This window comes from Mustela putorius, unplaced genomic scaffold, assembly GCF_011764305.1.
Source record: "Mustela putorius furo isolate JIRA1106 unplaced genomic scaffold, ASM1176430v1.1 tig00003898_pilon_pilon_pilon, whole genome shotgun sequence".
Taxonomy (NCBI): Eukaryota; Metazoa; Chordata; class Mammalia; order Carnivora; family Mustelidae; genus Mustela; species Mustela putorius.
This window is the reverse complement of record NW_025422047.1, coordinates 14,552,157-14,573,242: the sequence shown is the minus strand read 5'-3', so window position 1 is coordinate 14,573,242 and position 21,086 is coordinate 14,552,157. Positions and strand designations below refer to the sequence as shown.

At 41.1% G+C, this 21,086-nt stretch overlaps 1 protein-coding gene across 6 annotated transcripts in view; it reads right to left on the bottom strand.

Moving 5' to 3' along the window:
* Positions 1-5,758: 5,758 nt before the first annotated feature.
* DUT (deoxyuridine triphosphatase) overlaps positions 5,759-21,086 on the bottom strand; it is a 41,167-nt gene continuing 25,839 nt past the window's right edge. For 2 of the 6 annotated variants that reach the window (XR_006602831.1, XR_006602830.1), the window contains exons 8-9: positions 14,056-14,332; positions 9,987-10,063 (exon numbers count right to left, since the gene is read on the bottom strand). Coding sequence is in view for 3 of the 6 variants with exons in the window: in XM_045067630.1 (XP_044923565.1) it covers positions 6,979-7,078; positions 9,987-10,063 (177 nt within the window). In the remaining 3 variants the exon portion in view is untranslated. Of the gene's footprint in view, positions 7,079-8,765; positions 8,791-9,986; positions 10,064-14,055; positions 14,333-18,448; positions 18,564-21,086 lie in introns of those variants that run through there. The other 4 variants (XM_045067630.1, XM_045067631.1, XM_045067632.1 and 1 more) reach the window with 4 other exon arrangements.

Here is a 21,086-nt window from a genome sequence, read left to right as displayed (position 1 = left end):
AAAAAAAATAATAAAATCAAAGAAACAAGTGGACAATAATAGAATAATAGCAGGGAACTTTAACACCCCCTTCTGAAATGGACAGATCATCTAAGCAAAAGATGAACAAGGGAATAAAGGCTTTAAATGACACACTGGACACAATGGACATCACAGATATATTTATAACATTCCATCCCAAAGTAAGAGAATATACATTCTTCTCTACTGCACATGGAACATTCACCAGAATAGATCACATGCTGGGTCACAAATCAGGTCTCAACTGGTACCAAAAGATTAGGATCATTCCCTGTATATTTTCAGACCATAATGCTCTGAAACTAGAACTCAATCACAAAAGGAAAGTTGGAAAGAACTCAAATACATGGAGGTTAAGAGCATCCTACTAAACAATGAATGGGTCAACCAGGCAATTAAAGAATTTTAAAAATTCATGGAAACAAATGAAAATGAGAACACAAGTGTTCAAAATCTTTGGGACACAGCAAAGGCGGCCCTGAGAGGAAAGTATATAGCAATACAAGCCTTTCTCAAGAGATAAGAAAAGTCTCAAGTATACAACCTAATCCTACACCTACAGGAGCTGGAGAAAGAAGAGCAAAGAAAGACTAAACCTAGCATAAGAAGAGAAATCATAAAAATCAGAGCAGAAGTCAATGGAATAGGAACCAAAAGAACAGTAAAACAGAGCAACGAATCTAGGAGCTAGTTCTTTGAAAGAATTAATAAGATTGATAATCCCCCGGCCAAATGTATCAAAAACAAGAGAAAGGACCCAAATTAATAAAATCATGAATGAAAGAGGAGAGATCACAACCAACACCAAAGAAATACAAGCAATTATAAGAACATATTATGAGCAACTATATGCCAGCAAATTTGACAATCTGGAAGAAATGGATGCATTCCTACATACATATAAACTACCAAAACTGAACAAGGCAGAAATAGAAAACCTGAACAGACCCATAACCAGTAAGGAGATTGAAGAAGACATCAAAAATCTCCCAACAAGTAAGAGCCCAGGGCCAGACAGCTTCCTAAGGGAATTCTACCAAACATTTAAAGAAGAATTAATACCTATACTCCTGAAACTGTTCCAAAAAATAGAAATGGAAGGAAAACTTCCAAACTCACTTTATGAGGGCAGCATGACCTTGATCCCAAAACCAGACAAAAACCCCCATCAAAAAGGAGAATTACAGACCAATATCCTTGAGGAACACAGATGCAAAAATTCTCACCAAAATACTAGCCAATAGGATCCAACAGTACATTAAAAGGATTATTCACCACGACCAAGTGGGATTTATTACTGGGCTGCAAGGTTGGTTCAACATCCATAAATCAATGTGATACAATACATTAATAAAAGAAAGAACAAGAACCATATGATACTCTCAATAGATGCTGAAAAGGCATTTGACAAAGTACAGCATCCTTTCTTGATCAAAACTCTTCACAGGGTAGGCACAGAGAGTACATACCTCAATATCATCAAAGCCATCTATGAAAAAATCCACAGTGAATATCATTCTCAGAGCTTTTCCCCTACGGTCACGAACACGGCAGGGCTGTCCATATCACCACTGCCATTCAACATAGTACTAGAAGTCCTAGCTTCAGCAATCAGACAACAAAAAGAAATAAAAGGCATCCGAATTGGCAAAGGAGGAGTCAAACTCTCACTCTTTGCGGATAATATGATACCTTTTGTGGAAAACCCAAAGACTCCATACCAAAACTGCTAGAACTTGAACAGGAATTCAGTAAAGTGTCAGGATATAAAATCAACGCACAGAAAGCAGTTGCATTGCTATACACCAACAGCAAGACATAAGAAAGAGAAATTAAGGAGTTGATCCCATTTACAATTGCACCCAAAACCATAAGATACCTGGAATAAACCTAACCAAAGAGGCAAAGAATCTATACTCAGAAAACTAGAAAGTGCTCATGAAAGAAATTGAGTATGACACAAAGAAATGGAAAAATGTTCCATGCTCCTGGATTGGAAGAACAAATATTGTGAAAATGTCTATGCTACCTAAAGCAATCTACACATTTAATGCAACCCCTATCAAAATCCCATCAATTTTTTCAAAGAAGTGGAACAAATAATCCTAAAATTTATATGGAACCAGAAAAGACCCCAAATAGCCATAGAAATGTTGAAAAAGAAAGCCAAAGTTGGTGGCATCACAGTTCCAGACTTCAAGTTGTATTACGAAGCTGTCGTCATCAAGACAGTATGGCACTGGCACAAAAACAGACATATAGGTCAATGGAACAGAAGAGAGAGCCCAGAAATGGACCCTCAACTCTATGGTCAACTAATCTTTGACAAAGCAGGAAAGAATGTCCAGTGAAAAAAAGACAGTCTCTTCAACAAATGGTATTGGGAAAATTGGACAGCCACATGCAGAAGAATAAAACTGGACCATTTCCTTCCACCACACACAAAAACAGACTCAAAATGGACAAAAGATCTCAATGTGAGACAGGAGTCCATCAAAATCCTTGAGGAGAACACAGGCAGCAACCTCTTCGACCTCAGCCACAGCAACTTCTTTCTAGAAACATCACCAAAGACAAGGGAACCAAGGGCAAAAATGAACTATTGGGACTTCATCAAGATCAAAAACTTCAGCACAGCAAAGGAAATAGTCAACAAAACGAAAAGACAACTGACAAAATGGGAGAAGATATTCACAAATGACATATCAGATAAAGGGTTAGTATCAAAAACCTATAAAGAACTTATCAAACTCAACACCCAAAGAACAAATAATCCAATCAAGAAATGAGGAGAAGACATGAACGGACATTCTGCAAAGAAGACATCCTGATACCCAACAGACACATAAAAAAGTGCTCAACATCACTCAGCATCAGGAAAATACAAATCAAAAGCACAGTGAAATACCACCTCACACCAGTCAGAATGGTTAAAATTAACAAGTCAGGAAACGACAGATCTTGGCAATGATACAGAGAAAGGGGAACCCTCCTACACTATTGGTGGGCATGCAAGCTGGTGCAGCCACTGTGGAAAACAGTATGGAGGTTCCTCAAAAAGTTGAAAATAGAGCTTCCCTACAACCCAGCAATCGCACTACTGGGTATTTAACCTAAAGATACAAATGTAGTGATCCGAAGGGGCATGTGCACCTGAATGTTTATAGCAGCAATGCCCATAATAGCCAAACTATGGAAAGAACCTAGATGTCCATCAACAGATTAATGGATAAAGAAGATGTGGAACACTATGCAGTCATCAAAAGAAACAAAATCTTGCCATTCACAATGATGTAGATGGAACTAGAGGGTATTAAGTTGAGCAAAATAAGTCAACCAGAAAAGGGCAATTATCATATGATCTCTCTGATATGAGCAATTTGAGAGGCAGGGTGGGGAGTCATGGGGGGTAGGGAAGGAAAAAATGAAACAAGATGGGATCAGGAGGGAGACAAACCAGAAGAGACTCTTAATCTCAGGAAACAAACTGAGAGTTGCTGGAGGGGAGGGGGTTAAAGAGATGGGGTGGCTGGGTGATGGGACACTTGAGAGTCCATGCTATGGTGAGTGCTGTGAAATGTGTAAGACTGAGGAATCACAGACTGTACCCCTGGGGCAAATAATACATTATATGTTAATTAAAAAAAAAAAAAAAAGAAAAAGAAAAATGGAGCATGTGGCAAATATAAATGAAAAAATTAATCCCTGGTGGCTGCTGAGTACTCTGTCCTAAATAGGCACACATACATACAGTGGGGCATGATTTAAGTTTAATTTCAGGTTGAATTAAAATAAGAATGAGCTCTTTAAAAAAAAAAAAAAAAAAGTAGAGAAGAACTTTCGAGCAGTTCTCCAGACACACTTTCTAGCCTACCCCCATGTCGTGCCCTGGAGGCAACCGTTCTGCACAAGTGATCCTGGACCATAAATACAGATATTTCTTCATCTGTCGGCTTTAACAATATCAATTTATTCTTAAAGTGATGTTTTTTCTTTCTTTCTTTCTTTTCTTTTTTTCTTGAAGACTGGGGAAGGGAGGGACAGAGGGTAAGGGAGAGAATTTTAAGCCCAGCATGGAGACTGACTCAGAGCCCAACATGGGCCTCGATCCCAGGACTCTGAGATCGTGAGCTAAAATCAAGAGTCAGATGCTTACTGGACTGAGCCACCCAGGTGTCCCCATCTAGTTTTCTAATATTATCCCTCCCCTCCCCTCCTCCTTCTCCTTTGAGCTTTGATACTACAGCTTTCAGTTCTCCCCCGGGTTACTCTGTGACTGTAAATAACATATTTCCATCACTGTGTCACCCTCCACCAACCTTGGGCAACATGTCAATTCCTTTTTTTGCAGAATAAACTACAACTACAGACATAATCTTTGCATTACCAAATCTTTGCGTTAACATTTATTTATGCTTTAGTTCCAGACATGTGTGCTTTGTCTATTTAATTTTAAAAGGTAAAAGTGAATGGCTGGTATTTATATTGTTGAGTAATATGGGTCACTGCTGAACCGGGTACGCACTAGGTTTGTACATTTCCCAACTGGTTTCTGGGGCTGTGTAGGCTCAGGTCATGATCCCATGTCAGTGAAATTGAGCCTGGCATTGGGCTCTGTGCTCAGCACAGAGTCTGCTTGTCCCGCTCCCTCTGCTCCTCCCCTCATGCACACTTTAAGTTTAAAATGAATGAATGAATGAATGAATGAAATCTTTAAAAATAAATAAAAAGAGCAAGTGGCTAGAGAAAGAAATATAAGAGACAACTGGGTATGAATCAGGAAGGGTGAAACTCAGGAAGGGAACAAATGGAAAGAGACAGATTATGGCAAAGAGAGGGGGAGTGAGAACAGAGGGCCCGGGAAGAGAAAAGCTCTTCTGGGAGAGGAGGGAGGAAATAGGGCAGGTCAAGGCAGGCACTGGCAGCCTGGGAAGAGGGGAAGCAATCTCAGGAGTGGAGACAAGTAGGGAGTGGACGAGCAAAAGGACACAACAGTGCATCTGGGCAGAGGCTGGGAGAGGAGAAAGCCTGGCCCCCGTCCAGCAGCCTCACACGGGGGCCCTCTGGGCAGTGACTCACGGAAAACGGCTGCACAGCCCTTGGGTTGAACCACTACTCCAAATCACCAGGAAGCTTAGCAAACTAAGAAGTTATCAAAAATACTCGGGGTAGAGCCAGCTGTTGTTGCCAACTTCATACAAGATTATAAAAGTCACTTCTCAGCCTTCCCAAGTCCATGTCATTGACAATCCCGTCTGTTGAGTCGTTCGGTTTTCCCTCCCTTCTAAAGCCCTGCGGTTTCCTATCCTTACCACCACCCGCTGTGGAACTGGGGACCTCCCTGCAGCTCACCTCTCAGTAATCTGACGATGGGCTCAGTGACTTCAGCATGGGCAAGTAGAGTGTACCCAGATCTTAGCAGACGGGCAACTCTGCCTTGAAGGAAGACATAAAAGGGAGGGGAGATGTCATACAGGAACACTCTGGAAAGGAGATGTGCTGACGGGTTTCCAGCCCTGAGAAAGTCCAGAGGCAGCACAGCTCAGGGCATGTGCTTCTCCTGGTCCCTTGGTTTCCGTTTCCTTAGTCAAAGAATGATGGTGGGGTGAGGATGGCGGCAGGGACTGAACTAGATCAGAAATGGCTCTGGGGTGATGGACATTGGGGAGGGTATGTGCTATGGTGAGTGTTGTGAAGTGTGTGAACCTGGCGATTCACAGACCTGTACCCCTGGGGATAAAAATACATTATATGTTTATTTAAAAAAATAAAACAACTATAAACAAAAAAAGAAAAAGAAATGGCTCATATGTCTCTTCTCACTCCTGGGAAGCATTTTCTTAGAATGCTGTGGTGAAAGAGACTCTGAGGCTGCCTTGCAGATGGATAGGAAAGTGCTAATATTGCTCCATGGGATCAATACCTGCCTTAGATTACTGTCCTAGCAGGTGTCCCTTTTTGCCACTGCCAATCCTCATCAAACTTCTCCCCAGGATCCTAAGAGCTGCTGCTTAAATTCACTGAGGCCAACAAGGGTCCTATTGCAATATTCACACTGTTGGCCCAGGAGAGATGCAGAAACCTGCCTTGCTCTGTCTGTAGCCCCAAATATGCGCTTGCTCAAACATGCTACACTAGTCTCCCGAAATTCAGGTTTCCTGGTGCTACCAGAGACCGGGGTTTGGCGAGCATCCTCTTCTCTGTGGCACATTACCAGAGAGGACGTCCATCTTTCTTAAATTTCCTTCTAGCACGTGCTGAGATCTGGGACTGGAATTTATAGGTCAATTCTGTGTAACACTGGGAGGATGCTGAAAATAAAAAGCAGGTCATTTCCTCCTAAATTTGTATCTTTTTTGTGTAGTTCCAGAACCGTTAAGATCTTAAGAATGATGATTATAGTCCAGCCAAACTTCTTTGGTGATCTATCTCTTGTCTCCAGCAGTATGTGTGTATGTATTCGATACAACTTAAAAAGCATATAGATGACATAATCCACACAACCCTTCTATACAATGAGCTTCGATTTTCATCTTCACAACAGGAAGAGTAGATATTACTCTTTCCGTCAACCAGGATGAAATCAAGTGTTCTGGGAGTGCATATAATCCCTACATATGGCTGAAAGAACAGAACTAGAACTGGAATCTAGATCCTTGGACGAGAGGCTCCCAGAATTTTGGGGAAATTGGGGAAAAACTTGGATAAGAAATTGAGTGATGGGATGGGCAGCCAACTTTACTACAGGTCACCCCCATCCCTTGCTCTGAATAGGATCCAGGAAGCTGGGGTTCAGAGGCAGGTCATGGGAATAAAGTTATAATTACTGAGTGAAACAGCTGTTGAAATGAGCCGCAAACATTTTGGCTTCTTCTTCCCCTTCAGAATCCTGTATGTTAGTGGTTTCCAGTCCATGTCCTGAGAAGCGTTTGAGTTCATGAAGGCTCCTGAGGGTGATCATGACGGTATGAGGGAACTTGTCCACAGTGCCATGTTCATCTGCTTTCGATACCGGGCATCCGCGTAAGATTTAATTTGAAGAAAGAACATTCTGCTACTTAGAAAAAAAAAGTTTGAAAACCATGGTTATACAGTACTATTTAACCTCTTGCCCGTTTCGTTCTCCAGGACATCTGGATAATTTTCAGCCAAGGAATTTGCCGTTAAAAGAGGTAAGCTGTGACCCATATTGACAGAGAGAGAGCAAGGAGCTGGGGTAATGATCAGGCTTAAGACACAGGCTTTAGAAGCCACAAAGGACATGAAAGGACATGGTCATCCAGGGTCAGAGGAGGTTGGCCCACCAAGGCTGTGAGGGTGGGAACTCGGGGCTGTGCAGGACTACATTAGTGAACGTGTGTGGTGCCAGTAGGAACCGAGAAATGGATGTAAAGGATTGAAATCCCAGGTTTTTATCATGCATACATCAGAGTTCCTTTAGTTTCTGGAAATCCAGATTGGGCTTCACTCCTGGGAGCCTTGATGCTCTAAGTTCAACTGGAAACACTACCAGCCACAGTAAAGAGAATCGCGTTTGGTCTTCTATTTCCACCTGTTGCTTTCATAAATGTGTGAAATCAACATTCAACCCTATCATCCAGCTAGACTTTCCTGAACTAGTGAGCCTGGCTCATTTCAGGTCAGGATCCAGGACTGGGTAAAGAGTTAGGAATAAGAATGGGCACAGGTTCAAATTATATAAGAAAATAACTAAATTTAATCATAAGCCATCATCATCACTATCCCAAACCTGTTATAGAAAATCAACCTTTTTTTTTCCTACTGCAAAAGAAAGATCAAAGGTCTTGTCAGAAATCATTTTGGGGATTCTGAAACAAAGACATTTCGGAAGCATGAAGACATGGTCATGCAAGCAAGACCAGCAATGCAACCAAACGCTACCCTTTCCTTGACCTCTGTGTCATACAAACAGCAGCGGATATGCAGTATTACCTCGGAGAGGGGGGCAAGACCTTGGGATGTTTCATCTTGGATATCCCTGGGTGAAGACTGAGGTGGAGCACCGGTCTGCCCATGAGTTGTGCGTGTGAATTCCTGAGTTCTGCAACCACTCAGCCTGAGCCGGCCCCCTGGTAATTACACATCCCCACGGCAGCGCCCCCGAACTCAATGTTACATTAGGCAATTTTGGCAGGCCCGTAACCTGATAGCAGCACATTATGTAGTTATGTGGGAACTCTGGTTTCTGGAACAGATTGAGGTTCCCAAGCTCTGGTCTTGTGCTCACTGGGTGTGTCTTTCACGAAATACTCTTTATGTAGAAAACAGACTAAAACACCAACATGGTCTTTGGGATGTTTTTCACCAGCAGTCTGAAACTGACCCATTTCCTTCAAAGGATTCTTGCCAAAGAAGAGAAAAGTTGCTAAAAACAATAAATAACCCTCTTCTCGGTCTCACACTGGTCACCCAGCTTGCTTAAATACTGTGCTTTGGGGGTTTGTTATTATTCTTTTTAATAAATTAAAACGTAGTGAAACAATGCTTTATCATTGATGACAGAGGTATTTTACATTCTTATTTCTTAAGGAACCCATTGAACTTGATAGGAAGGCTAAATGTATTGTGTCAGATTTAATAAATGAAAATGGGTGGGGACAAGGAAGGGGAGTGGAAGTCCCAGCTCCCATGCTCGTAATGAGAACCAAACTGCTGCTTTGCCCGTCTCCCACCCTTTATGAAAGCTGGCTTCGAGAGAACAGGAACGGAAGCAGCAGCACCAGAGGCGGGCACCTGCATCATCGGGCGCTTGGAGAAGAAAAAGGAGAAACCGGGTGTCACACCCCAGCAGCCACCTGGCCAGGATGGCCCTTCCGAGCCGCACTCCCATGTCCTCAGCAGGACGACTCAGATGATGGCCAGGGATTGGTCTCCCCTGACCGGATTTGCTTGCAGGTTACTTCTAAAGGCACACTAGGGAAGTCGGGGGAGCACGGATTTATCACAGAACAGACAGAAGTGGGAGCCTGTGGCAGAGAAAGGCAGGTAGAGAGATGAGGAAGGACAGGTCGCTGGCAGATGGCGGAGGGGAGGACAAGGACTGGGAAAAGCACATGAGGTTTCACGTCTCTCTCCTGGGTGCGCGTAGGATAATTTTAGGCAGGATGTGACACGTGAAACACACAATCTGAGAAGAGAGAATTTCAGACAGCATACCTAATGTCTGTGTCAATGATTTGGCTTGGTCACATGAATGAGTGCGTGCCAGGTCCCTAGCACAGCAGGCAAGAATCCCCTTGGCCTGCTGCCCTCGGGAGCTCCCTTGTCTAGCATGATTGTACCAGTGTGTGGGGTGTGTGCAGGGACACACGAGAAGGCTTGTTTCCCACCAAAATCTATAGGCGGGTATGCTGGCTCAGTTCTGGGCCATGCCCCTCGGCCACTGCCTCTTAGAGGGGGAGGGGAAACTACCTGTGATGCCATATCTTAGGAGCTTCCAGAAGGGAGGTTTGGAAGTCTGAGATGACATCACTTCCAATGTGCCAATAGCTTTCCCATCAAGGAATATTTCCAAAGGAAGGAGAGTGATCCCTTAGGTGGGCAAATTCTTACAAGAGGATATTTGTTGGGTTTTTTTTTGTTTGTTTTTTGTTTTTTGTTTTAAAGATTTTATTTATTTATTTGACAGAGAGAGATCACAAGTAGGCAGAGAGGCAGATAAAGAGAGAGGAGGAAGCAGGCTCCCGGCTGAGCAGAGAGCCCGATGCGGGGCTCGATCCCAGGACTCTGGTATCATGACCTGAGCCGAAGGCAGAGGCTTTAACCGACTGAGCCACCCAGGCGCCCCACAAGAGGATATTTGTGAGAATACTTCACATCGTAGAATATTCTGACATATTATTTGTATTTTTAAAAATTTCTCACTTCAGATCAGCATCCCGATATTGATATTTTTGGCAAATCCAGTGTACTGCTATAGCCCCACTCTTTCCTAAGAGACTTACCCTTCAGCTGGGATAGATGGGGAAGCCATGGGGGTTCCAAGTGGTGCAACGCTCCCAATAGCAGGCAGGCCAGTGACCTAGGGTCGGGGGAGGAAAGAAGAACAGTCCAATGACATTCCCTTCTTGAGATGTCTGGGGTTGGGTAACTGAGCTACTGACTTAGCTGTAAGAAGTTCATGGAGATGGGGGCTGGGATGGCCATCATGCAACATGGGCTAAATGAGAGAAGAACAGAACACGTGTGGGGGATGGGAAGGGGAAGGGGGAGAGGAGACTACCCCTAAAAAGGATGGTTTGGGTTCCCGGCAACACTGCAAGCTCCATGAGCTGTTGTGGGGCTTTATTTCTTGTTTTTGAATTTCTGTGACTCTTCTGTGTTTCCTAACCCTCACACCTCTGTACCACCGCTCCCAGCAAGTCCCCTTCGAGAATACCACCTCATCCGGCTCTCTGTCCTTCCAACCATGAACAGGAATGCCTGAAGAAAACGTCTCTCAAACTCTACCCAGAATCACCTCTACAGCCACCAAAGCAAGACAAATGCAAACTTCCAGAAAAAAAGAAGAAAGAAAACTTAAGTGAAAAAGAAATAGTCATAAACTAGGTGTTAAGAGAGCTGACCAAAATATAATACATTTGGTTAAATTTAAACTTTTAAAGGTGCAGTTTAAACTAAAAAGTGTTCATCCTGCAGAAGAAAAAAGAAGAATGAAAGAGGGTAACCGGTGAGCAGGGCAGGAAAAGACCAAAAAAACCATTTTTTTAAAGAGTGAACAGAAGAGGGGCGCCTGGGTGGCTCAGTGGGTTAAGCCACTGCCTTCGGCTCTCGGGGTCCTGGGATGGAGTCCCGCACGGGGCTCTCTGCTCTGCAGGGAGCCTGCTTCCCTCTCTCTCTCTCTGCCTGCCTCTCCGTCTACTTGTGATTTCTCTCTGTCAAATAAATTTAAAAAAAAATAAATTAATTAATTAAAAAAAGAGTGAACAGAAGAAAAAAACCAGAGAGAACTCAGACACTCTTTCTATGAGGAGAAATGCCAAAAGGGGATACCTAACTGTGTGCTACTTGCTTTACACACGCTATCTTGTTGGAGTCTCACAACCGGCACTAATTTTACGTAAGTGCAAACATGAATGCAAAACAGGTAAACTGCCAAAAACTAGCAGACAGAAAAGAACAAAATCCCTTGGCCGGCCGGCTCCAGAGCTGATGCTCCGGAGTCACTCTGAAGAAAAAAACACGCTTGTCTGAAGAGCCTCCAGCAGGTGTTTGAGAGAAAGCTCACTGTCGTGAAATGCCGAGAGAGGGATCAATCGTTCCTAAGTTTTCTCATCTGAAAGTCTCAGCAACAAATGTTGCAGATTCTACTGAGGGTTTGCAATTGTTGGGACTTTCCACACAGCTGGATCTTTTACAAAACAAACCCTGGCTTGAGACATGATTATCAAAAGAGACAGCTTTGGGGTGCGGACTCGCATGTAGCCTCAGCTGAGGTCAGTGTTGAGCAAACAAGATCAGGCGAAAGGATGCATCTTGGAAAAAGCCTGGGTATATTTGACAGAGAAGGTAACTACCAGCGAGGACAGCACAGACTCGGTTCTGGGTAGTATTTAGCAGGTGGATGTAGGACATTTATCAGTGGGGGAGTCCTTGCTTTCCCCACATGTGGAAGGAAGACTTTATAGCACAATCAGGAAACAATTCAGCTACAAAGTTTGAAACAGACTTGCTCGTGACTTTGTTATAGCTGGCCCAAGAGCTTTAAAGCTCAAAGCAGTTCTGAGGGATCCCTATTCTACAAGGGAGCATGTTTGAGAGCAGAAAGACCAGAATGATTTATGCGAGATTATGTTCTGCAAGCCCAAGTCAGGCAAAAATCAGGATTTAAAAATGCTGACTCCCAGGTAAAGGTTTTCTGCTTTGGTGCCCTTGTTTTATAACACCCAAGGGGTCCTGTATTATCGCTTCCTTATTCACTCATTGGTCATAGATATATTGAAATACATATGCCTGAGATATGAGAGACACTGCCAAGTGCCAGAAAATTCAAAGAAGAAGACACAGTCTTAGCCCTGGAGGGTGCATATTATATACAGCCATCCTCCATTGTGGGACTGGGGAATACTACATCTAAAATTTTCCACTGCAAAGTTGGTAGAATACATATTATTTTATATAAGAATATTGAGTGCTATGTGAACACATAGGAAGAAAATTACTTTGGTCTGGAGGAGTCAAAGAATGCTTCACTGGGGAGCCAATAAATAAGTAGATGTTTCAAAGTTGGAAGAAAAGTAGATTCTAAGTAATGGAAATGGTCTATGCATGGCTTTGAAAATAAAAAACAGGCATGTTTGAAAAACAGCATATAACCTGCTATGCTGGATTGTTGGGTTAATATTGGAAAAGTTCTCGAGTCAAATCATGAAAAATTTTCTGTGCTAATATAAGGTTAGAATTAAAGGTATATGTGTTACAGTTCTAGGAACAGCGTTCCGAAAAGAGAGGGATAGGATTATATTGTAGGCTTATAAAACAATTATGACTCAAAATAAACATGGGAGGGGTGCCTGGGTGGCTCAGTGGGTTAAAACCTCTGCCTTTAGCTCAGGTCATGATCCCAGGGTCCTGGGATAGAGCCCCACATCGGGCTCTCTGCTCGGCGGGGAGTCTGCTTCCTCCTATCTCTCTGCCTGCTTCTCTGCCTACTTGTGATCTCTGTCAAATAAATAAATAAAATCTTAAAAAAATAATAAATAAACATGGGAAATTAAGAGTAAGCATTTATATAAATTCTCTCTACAACCTACTGAAAATGACAGTGAGGGAATTAACGAAGGTGAAAACTCCAAAGACAAAAAAGCTGTAGAGGAGACATCAGACACAATTTGTCAACTACGTTTTGGAAGATGGAAGCCGAAAGAAGAAGAGTAGCTAACTGAGCAAAATAGAGAAATCTAAAATCCCAATAAAATCTAAGAGGAAGCCAAGAAGAAGCTAGATAAGTTGTTCTAAAAATTTCTGGAGAGGTCAGGAAATGGTGGTCCCTGATATTTGGAAGGAGGAATGGAGAGGAGACAAGAAAGAAAGATTTTGTTGAAATCTGCATAAGTTACAGACCTTCCCTATACCTCACAGGTAGGCATCTTGCTCCTGCTCTGGTAAAAAGCAAGATGTTTGCTCTCTAGAGATGCTGAACCAGCATGGTTCTGGACTCAGTGATAGCTCAGAGCCAGAAAGAAATAGGATTAAGTAAAGACCATTATTCTGAAGCATAAGGCTTCTCCAACTCTCATTGACTTAGCTTCTTAAGCCTCCTTCCCTCACCTCCATAAATGTTGACATTCAGGCTTATGCTCCCCATGGAGGAGAATAGCAAGTTACTCTGTGGAGAAAGTGAGCGGTCCAAAAATAAAACACCTACCAATACTAACATGGTAATCACCCAACAAAATGCCTGGGTCCCATTTCATGGCTCTATAGGAAAGCTCAGTAGTCGGAGTGGCCTACAAAGGGCTCCCAACCAACTTTTATTCCTTGACACCTAAATGTAAACAGGCAGCTGGAGATCTCCAGATAGATGAGGAAATGCTCTAATATGAAAAATAGATTTAAAAAGATTAAAAAACCCAAAACAAATACAAATAAATGGGAAAAAATAAACCATGGAGAAAAATCTAAAAACTACAAATATAAAAGTAGAAATTTTTTAAATCAATAAAAGAATGGGAAGTTGAGAAAGCCTTGCAGAAAATAGTACAAAAACGCAGTGATGAAAAATAAGAAAGTAAAATATGCACACCAAGCATGTCATTATGATATGTCCAGATACTAGAATATACTAGGATTAAAGAGAAAAACAGTTCCCACACAAAGAACCACAATGGCATTGGATTTCTTAAAAGGATCACTGGAAGCTAAAAGACAGTAGACAAACAACTTCAAAATTCCAAGGAAAGTAAGTTCTTTCTACCTAAGATTTAATACCTGTCCGTATTTTCATTTCAGTGTGACATTAGAACAGAGGTATTGACAGATATGTGAAGTGTGGTAGACATTACTTATGCTCACCAAGATTTGTTTCTCCTTTTCCTCCGGGTACATGGAACACTATACTTCCCAGACCTCTCCAAGTTAGATGGGATCATGTGTTCTGATCAAGTAGGTGTGTGCAGAAGTGACATGTCATTTCCTGGCAAAAGCACTGAAGAGGATTGTATGAGTTCCATGCTTTCCAAAGAGGCCTGGTGTTGAGACAGCGGAACCAAAAGATGGGAGCATTTTCTGTCATTGAATTACCACATGAAAGACAACGGTACCAGAGGGTTGCCCGACCTTCAGCAGACTCCTGTGAGCAAGAAAAGACTCAATACGGTAAACCAAAAAGATGTGAGGCTTATTGTTACAGTAGTGTAGTTTAGGTTAACCTAATACACAACCTGTCATAAGTATTTCCAACTGCACCATTTCTCAAGAAGTTAATGGCTACCCTATGGCCCAGCAATTCTAATCCTACGTGGTATACTCCCCCAAAAATGAGTTGCGTGTGTCCAAAAAAGGATGGACTAAGACTATTTGTGGCAGCTGTATTTATAACATCCAAATACTTCACATTCATACCACGTGCCACAGCAAAAAACAAACAAAAGAACAAACCACAGGCACATGCAACAAGGATGACTCTCCCAAGTATAAAATAAAGAGAAGAAGAGAGTCAGATCTAAAAGAGTACGTACTTCCTGTTTATTTACATAAGCTTCAAGAACAGGCAGAACTAACCGATGGTGATAGAAGTCAGAATGGTGATTACCTCATTGGGGATGTGTGATGGTGGAGGGTATTGACTGGGAAAAGACAAACTTTGTAGAGCAAACTTTGTGGAGTGCTGGAAATAGTCAGTATTTTTTTCCTTTTTAAAGATTTTATTTATTTATTTATTTATTTATTTGGAGCCCGAGAGTGCAGAGAGGGGCAGAGGGGGAGGAAGACAGAAGAAGAAGACAGAGAAGCTCAAGCAGACGCCATGCTCAGTGCAGAGCCCAACAACGGGGCTCGATCTGACCAACCTGAGATCATAACCTGAGTCGAAATCAAGAGTCAGACGCTTCATCGCCTGAACCACCCAGACACCTTGATATTCAGTATCAGTGGTGGTTATATGAATATATACAAAAATTAATTGGGCTGGACACGAGTTGAATATACTTTACCATATGTTTATTGTACCCTAACTACAAAGAGATTTTTTAAGAAACTACTGGAGATTGTGATTCACCAAAATGAGGATTTATGCCAAAAGTGAGAAATCATGCGATACAGGCATGGGAAACTCCCCCAATCCCAGAGACAATTCCTAAGATGGCAAGTCCCAGGATGGCATCTGAACGGCAGGCTGGAGAGTAGTCAGCTTAACTGAGGCCAGAGATGGGGGGGGGCGCAGAGGTTTAAAGATATAAGAATCTAGAAAAAAGGAAAAAGAAAAAGAAATGGATAGATTATCTTGTGTTGATTTCCATTCAAGGGAGTTTAACTATTCTATCAAAGAATTGGTGAGAAATTAATGATAAACACACAAAAAACTAAGCAACAAAAAAGAGGCTATTATTAATGAAGTTACAAAACAGGCTACCATAGTATACTGTGTGGCTGAGCTATAAATTTAGCCCAAATATTACTACATAATTGCACTGGAAGGATAGAAAGAAGGAAAGCATGGTGGGAGGAGTGTGCCACAAAGGAGTGTGCTGAGAAAGCTCAATTCTCATCAGTTGTAGAAGAAAACCAGTCAAGAGGCACCTGAGTGGCTCAGATGGTTCAAGTCTGACTCTTACTTTAGGCTCAGGTCCTGATTTCACAGTCCTGGGATCAAACCTGGGTGGGCCTCCCTGCTCAGTGGGGAGTCTGCTTATCAACTTCTTGCCCTTCCCCTGCCTGCTCCCATGCAGGCTCTTTCCCTCTCTCTCTTTCTCTCTCTCTCTCATAAATACATCTTTACAAAAAAAAGAAAAAAGAAAACCTGTGGAGAATACCTATATTTAAAAAAAAAATAAGGAAATAGCTGCATGCATATTATTTAGAAACATGAAAGCAAAGAAAATAAGCAGTTGGAAGTGTTTCTACTTAAGATGGAGAAGGCAGAGGACCGCTATTTTCATTGTACACCTTGCTGTATCATTGACTTCTAAAGCTACATGCATGAAGTATTTCACCACCATGCTGAAGCAATTAGCAGACATGTCAGAAAATTCTAAGAGATCTAACATAAAATTAAATAACTCATTTCAAAGCATATTTTGATTCCAATTAATTTTTTTTAAAGACAGAGTTATAGTACCTAGTAATTTTCATTGGTAGAGGAGGGGTTTGGGAGAGGTTGTAAAATCATGCTGTAATCCTTTTAGGGATCCAAAAAGCTGGGACATCCAACTCTGTCAACCCCAGGTGTTTACTTCAAAGAAACAACGGGTCATGGGAAAAATACGTTCTATCAGCTTATCAGCTCTTTCACAGCTCATAGCATGGTAATATTTGACCAGGGTTGAGATTTTTTAGATGTAAGAACTTTTGGTCACTATCTTAATTTCTGATTGTGCAATTTAAATGTGCTTTAAAAAAAAAATCAGGGTTCTCTTAAAGGGAGCGTGACCCCATTAAAACAAGGCAACCTATGCCTAGAAGGGGCTCGTCCTGCTCCCTCTGCAGGACTATCGAGAGCCACCAGTTGTGGGAAAACATAGGTAGTGCTGTGCACCTTAAGATGGCTAAGAGTAGCAAGTGGACAAAAACTTCAATTTGAAGTGGCTTAAACATAAAAAAAAAAAAAATGAAAAAATGTATTCAATCATCTAAAATGCTCAGAGGTAGAGAGATACCAGACATGGATGAAATCGTGGATGTCACCGAGTATCCAATTCTCTTCTGTTGTTTTGGCATCAGCTCCATCCTGAGGCTGACACCTCTCTTGGTTTTAAGATGGCTGCTACTTCCTGCTGGGGCTAATGCTTCCTCTTTCAAGTGGCAGGAAAAGAGTAAGCATCTTTGATAATTCCCAACAGCAGTCTCAAATGTGCTTGCACTGGATAGGCTTAGGTCATGTGCCTACCACTGAACCAGTCATTGGCCAGCAGATAAGATGCATGGGACCCCGGGGTGGGCTCAACCTCCCTAGAACCACATTGAGGCTTAACATGGAGGAGGGGAGATAGATGGAGAAACAACCATAAATGTCCCCAAAGGTACTTTAAAAAGATGAAAGCTCAGAATGTGTACGCAGTTGTAAATGGACTATTTTAGGATTATCACGCAGTCCATATACTGTTACCTCCAAATTCTTATTTTAAACATCTTTGTGGAAACTGGAAGAGAGAAAGTCAAGAAGAGCAGGGTATTTGGAAAAGCAAGTGGGGACGTTTCCATAATAAGCTGTGTGTTGGGAAAGCATGTTTCTCCCACAGAATAAAGAGTCGGAGAATGTAATGCTATGGTGATATAAAGGGTTTAGGGTTTTCTGTTTGTTTGTTTGTTTGTTTTAAGGATTTAGGATTTTGACTAGATCTAGTGATCTCAGAATAATAGGCCAACCCTAAGAAAGTGCCTAAATCAAGCTGGGGGAAAACCATAGCTGAAACTGAAGAGTTAGTTGTGGTACATTCGAAAGAATTTGTTCAAAAGGTCAAACCACAGAGGACTGAATTCTCCTGAGACTCCTAGATTGAGTTATTTATATTCAAAAAAGGATACCAATGTCCACCTTACATGGCTTTCAGGAGAATTAAAACAGGTATTATTCACAGCACCATGTTAATTTTTTAAAAAAGGCAGATGAAAAAAAAATAAATAAAATAAAATAAAAATTTAAAAAGGCAGATGATGCAAAATCAATGTTTTTAAATTATTTTGTAATGAAGTTAACAAAAAAGAAGTGTACCAAATTATAGAGAGGTAATTATCTCAAAAAAGAAAAAATATATTAAAAAAAAAATCTATGCCCAGTTAAAAGATTTAAAGATTCTATTCCAAAATATTAGTTATATCTGTTGGTGATATTATGGATACTTTTTTCCTTTTGAATTATCCTGAAGTTGTTAGCCTAAAGTTTAACAAAGTTCATGTATTTACTTTTTTGTAATAAGAATCAACTACATTTTCAAACCTAAAGAATAAAAAGAAATCTAATATTAAAAAGGAAAAAAGAAAAAAGACACTATCTGTTTAAGTATGCATAAGGACTGAAGGAGGAAGCAGTGTACGAGGAGAATGAGTAACCGTTGAAGATAGGAAAAGCTACCGAAGTTCATAATGCAAGATCTTTCTCAATTTCCGATGGAGTTATAAGGCTGATGAATGTTCCACTTTCCCCTAAGTCTAAGCGCTGACAATGTAAAAATGTGTGATTGAGGGGAAGACTGCATTACCTTTGGCTCCTTTGATTACAGCCTGTGTGAACGCAGACACGCTATCTTACCATCGCATTTAGCGGAGGGCCATCAAAATTGCAACCCCAGTCCTAGGAGGGAATAAATATCCTCTCTAATGCCAGCCTTGCGAACTCAAATCAATTGGTGATGGAAACTGCCGCTCTGGGGAAGAAAAAACACACAAGGATTCCATAATTTCAACAAACATGAAAAAACAGTACTCTGGCATGCATATGTGTTCAGGAGAGATGGAGTGATCATTTTAAGATGTCTGAATTTTGTCATTCTCATTCTGCTTGTATTATTTTGGTCAATATGTTTGTTGTAAATACTGTGGCTCTGTATCTGTATCTTATTTAGGCTGGACTGCGGCCACAGTAGAACCAGATAGTACTTAATTTGCTTGACTATTAATCATGAGATCTTTTAACGTATTGGCATTAAGATTGCTAAACAATCTGACCATGGTAGAAGTGAACAAGACTGTTCTGCGGGCATGGATCGCATTTGTCACTAGTCAACGCTTTGCAGAATACTGGGTATATTTTAGACTAGTGTTTAAAAAGGAGAGAATAAGAGGAAAATGAATAGATTCCATATTGCCTGATATCTCATAATGTTCTCTCATAAAGGGGTAAATATTTAACAATTGTTTTGCGAGTATTCTCTAGATTAATAGATGGTCTGAAGCAATTTTTAAATATTTTTATAGCTATTAGAATTATAACAAGCAAGCTCATTGATTCTTGTGTTTGTATTAAATAGGTGGTAAAACTAATCACAAACTAAATTCCAAGTGTATTTCAGGTGCTTTAGTCACATTGCAAATTTGACCCCAGTCACTCAATTCTTTGCAAAGTTCTCATTGGATAAATAAAACAGATGATACCAAAATGGGCGAAGTTTGTAAGGACATTATTATCTAGCATCATAATAATGATTATGATAGTAGATCCTATGAAACACTGATCAGGGACCAGGCCCTGTGCTAAGCATTTTGCAAATAAAATTGATTGATTCTTCCAAAAAAGGAACATAAATCAGATCATTTCTTCCATTTTACCATAAGAGGTTATTGCATGTTGGAGAGGATCATTAACTTGCCCAAATCCACAGGTATTGGGTGAGGAGGTAATGTTTGAACCCAGGCAGGCTGAATTCCCAGTCCATACAGGACGACCCTATAGTAGAGCTAAAACTGCCAATAACTAATGGGTTTTATTCTGGGCTTTCATCTTTTTTACTTGTCGGGTGTTTCTTTAAAACATGCCAGTTTTCAACTTTTAAATCCTTTTCATTTCATTATGGCATATTACAACTCTATATTAAAAAGTAAAAAGGTGAGGCACCTGGGTGGCTCAGTGGGTAAAGCCGCTGCCTTCGGCTCAGTCATGATCTCAGGGTCTTCGGATCGAGTCCCGCATTGGGCTCTCTGCTCAGCAGGGAGCCTGCTTCCTCCTCTCTCTCTGCCTGCCTCTCTGCCTACTTGTGATCTCTCTCTGACAAATAAATAAATAAAAAATCTTAAAAAAAAAAGTGGAAAAGGTAATATGTCAATTGTACAGATGGCCCTGATTTAGGATGGTCTGACTTAGAATTTTTCAACTTTACGGTGGTGTGAAAGCAATACAAATTCGGTAAACTTTGGATTTTGATCTCTTCCCAAGATAGTGATGTGCAGTCTGTGATGGTCCAGTGATGCTGGGCAGGGTCAGTGAGCTGCAGCCCCCCAGTCAGCCATGGGGTCAGGAGAGCGAACAACTGATACCCTTAGAACTATTCTGTTGCTTACCAGTATGGTATTCAATAGATTATATAAGATAGTCACCACTTTATTATAAAATAGGCTTTGAGTTAATGATTCTGCCCAACTGTAGGCTAATGAAAATGGTCTGACTTTGCCTAAGGTAGGCCAGACTAATTAGTGATGATGTTTGGTAGTTTATGGGAATTGAACGCTTGTCCAACTTTTGGTGGGTGTATCAGGAAGTAACCCCAAATTGTAAGCAGAGAAAAATCTGCATTTCATTTTTATTTTTATAAAAGGAAGACAGTAAAATAGTGTTTTGGACTACAGTATAGGAGAGCATATGTGTGTGGTATGAATGCAATAAATTTTGATAATATAATTTAAATTTCTTTAGATTCAGCTCTTGAAAAGAAGAAATACTGAATGACAATGAATGCTAGAGGGAAGTTTGATTAAGACAGTCTTTTTTTTTTTTTTTAAAGATTTTATTTATTTATTTATTTATTTATTTATTTGACAGAGAGAGAGAGAGAGAGAGAGAGATCACAAGTAGGCAGAGAGGCAGGCAGAGAGAGAGGAGGAAGCAGGCTCCCCGCTGAGCAGAGAGCCTGATGTAGGGCTTGATCCCAGGACCCTGAGCTGAAGGCAGAGGCTTTAACCCACTGAGCCACCCAGGCGCCCCTGATTAAGACAGTCTTAAACTGAGTTTATAGCTCTGTGTTTCAGAGAGAAAAAAATTATCTAGATCGGGATGAGGAATGTGTCTTCAGCTCTTAATTATTAATTTGTTACTGCCTATCACAGACTCTTTACTAGAATGGTATTTCTAGACCAAGTATAAAAGACAGAGAATGCTTGATAATAGTTTTTATCAAATCCCACCTACTTCAAATATTTAGAAAATTTTTGTTAGCTCAGATGTTCAGAAAATTACC